Raw genomic sequence first — 1,532 nt, forward strand, 5'->3', positions numbered from 1 at the left:
GAACACGATCTCAGATTCTGCATCATTTTAAGTGACCCGCTTTGGACAGAGGCAAAACAGAGGTGCTAAGCTAACAACAAGTCATCTAGGATCCTCCTGTATTTGAAACACCTCAGGGACTAAAGTATCGGGTTTATGCTATTACTAGACTGGTCCTTTATAACTTCTAAGAAGGATTTATTAAACCCACTTTCCCATTCAGAAAGAGGGCCGAGGTTAGATCAACGCATGTGTTGCTTGACAGTATTGAGTAACACCGTGAGAATTAATTGGGAATCCGACCCCGGTCTTTCACTCAAATTTGAGTCACCTACTTCCTCTTATCGTGTTATCGTTAAAAATTACCAGGGTTTTTAATTGTGTACATGGAATCCACCGTAGGAACTAAAATTTTAAATTGCCTCAAATTTTGAGTGAGAACCACCGCCGCGAAGCGAGCGGAGAAACATTTAAAAAACACTGAGAACGGAATTTTTTCGACAGGTCTGGGATGATATATCCCATTTTAAAAATCATGTTTCTGTGGGACGTATTGTCCCTTTAGGGGTGAAAGGGTTAAACTTTCTTACAGGACCTATCCAGATCTCAACTGCTCTTCTTGTACGCAATCACATAGCGCTGTGGTACGCCCAGTGGCGGAGCGTAATTATCGGCGTAGGAATTGTCCTCGAATAGGAGCTCGTAATCGTCAGTGCCGGTCGTCGGGAGCGAGTTGACGATGGCCTTGTAGAAACAGGTGGTCTGCGGATACAGCGCCATCACTGGGGAGAAGAAACGGGTTTATTTTGAATAAAAACCGCGGTGAAACACCATTTTTCGGGTTGAACACACGTCTTACCACAAAGAGGATTGTAAAATGTCACAGTGGTAACGTCGCGTCGCATTCAAAATACAGGCTATTAAGAGTGATTCTCCTGTAATAAATAGCGGCGATATCATGTTGAATGCACTCAGCACTCAGTTCCTAATGGAGTAATGGAGCACTGAAGTTAATCAACGTTGAGCGTGATTAGTATCCGGGTGGGTGATTATTTGGGCCATGCGTGCTGCTGGCTTTTCCCCCGGCCTGGCTTGGTGACTGGGTGAGGTTAATGTGAGTAAGCATAGGCGTGGGGTAGCTTGTCACCGAGGGGGAGGTCAAACCCCCGTAACTAAAGACCTTAACAGTTATGCAGTAACGTTAAACTTCTATCCAACAATTTTATCTCTGTAGGGGCAAAGACCTAAGATGTTAGTTTCCTCTTAAAATAAATGCTTAAAAAAAAAAAAATATCTGTGACAAACAAAAATGGTGCTGTTTTCATATAGCAAAGTTGCAACGCGGACAAACGCAACGCAAAATAGTCAAGTAAGTTTCGTTCGTTCAATTAACCCGTTTGGTGTCTTACTTACCAACAGAGCCAATCGGGAACAGCGCCTCAGGCTCGGTTTCAGGGTTAGCCCGTTTGGTGGGCAGGGGAATGATTTGCTTGCGGCTCAACTGGTGAGGTCCTTTCTGTACATCGTCTATATCAATGACTTCGTATGTGCGA

At 44.1% G+C, this 1,532-nt stretch overlaps 1 protein-coding gene across 1 annotated transcript; it reads right to left on the reverse strand.

Moving 5' to 3' along the window:
* Nucleotides 1–513: 513 nt before the first annotated feature.
* On the reverse strand, nucleotides 514–1,526 carry LOC103520758 (SAGA-associated factor 29-like). The gene is made up of 2 exons (XM_008485859.3): nucleotides 1,393–1,526; nucleotides 514–761 (listed from the first exon to the last, which is right to left on the reverse strand). The coding sequence occupies exon 2, from the start codon at nucleotides 757–759 to the stop codon at nucleotides 586–588; it is 174 nt and encodes a 57-aa protein (XP_008484081.1). The 5' UTR covers nucleotides 760–761; nucleotides 1,393–1,526; the 3' UTR covers nucleotides 514–585.
* Nucleotides 1,527–1,532: the final 6 nt, after the last annotated feature.

The sequence above is a fragment of the Diaphorina citri genome, unplaced genomic scaffold (genome assembly GCF_000475195.1).
Source record: "Diaphorina citri unplaced genomic scaffold, Diaci psyllid genome assembly version 1.1 scaffold4040, whole genome shotgun sequence".
Taxonomy (NCBI): domain Eukaryota; kingdom Metazoa; phylum Arthropoda; class Insecta; order Hemiptera; family Psyllidae; genus Diaphorina; species Diaphorina citri.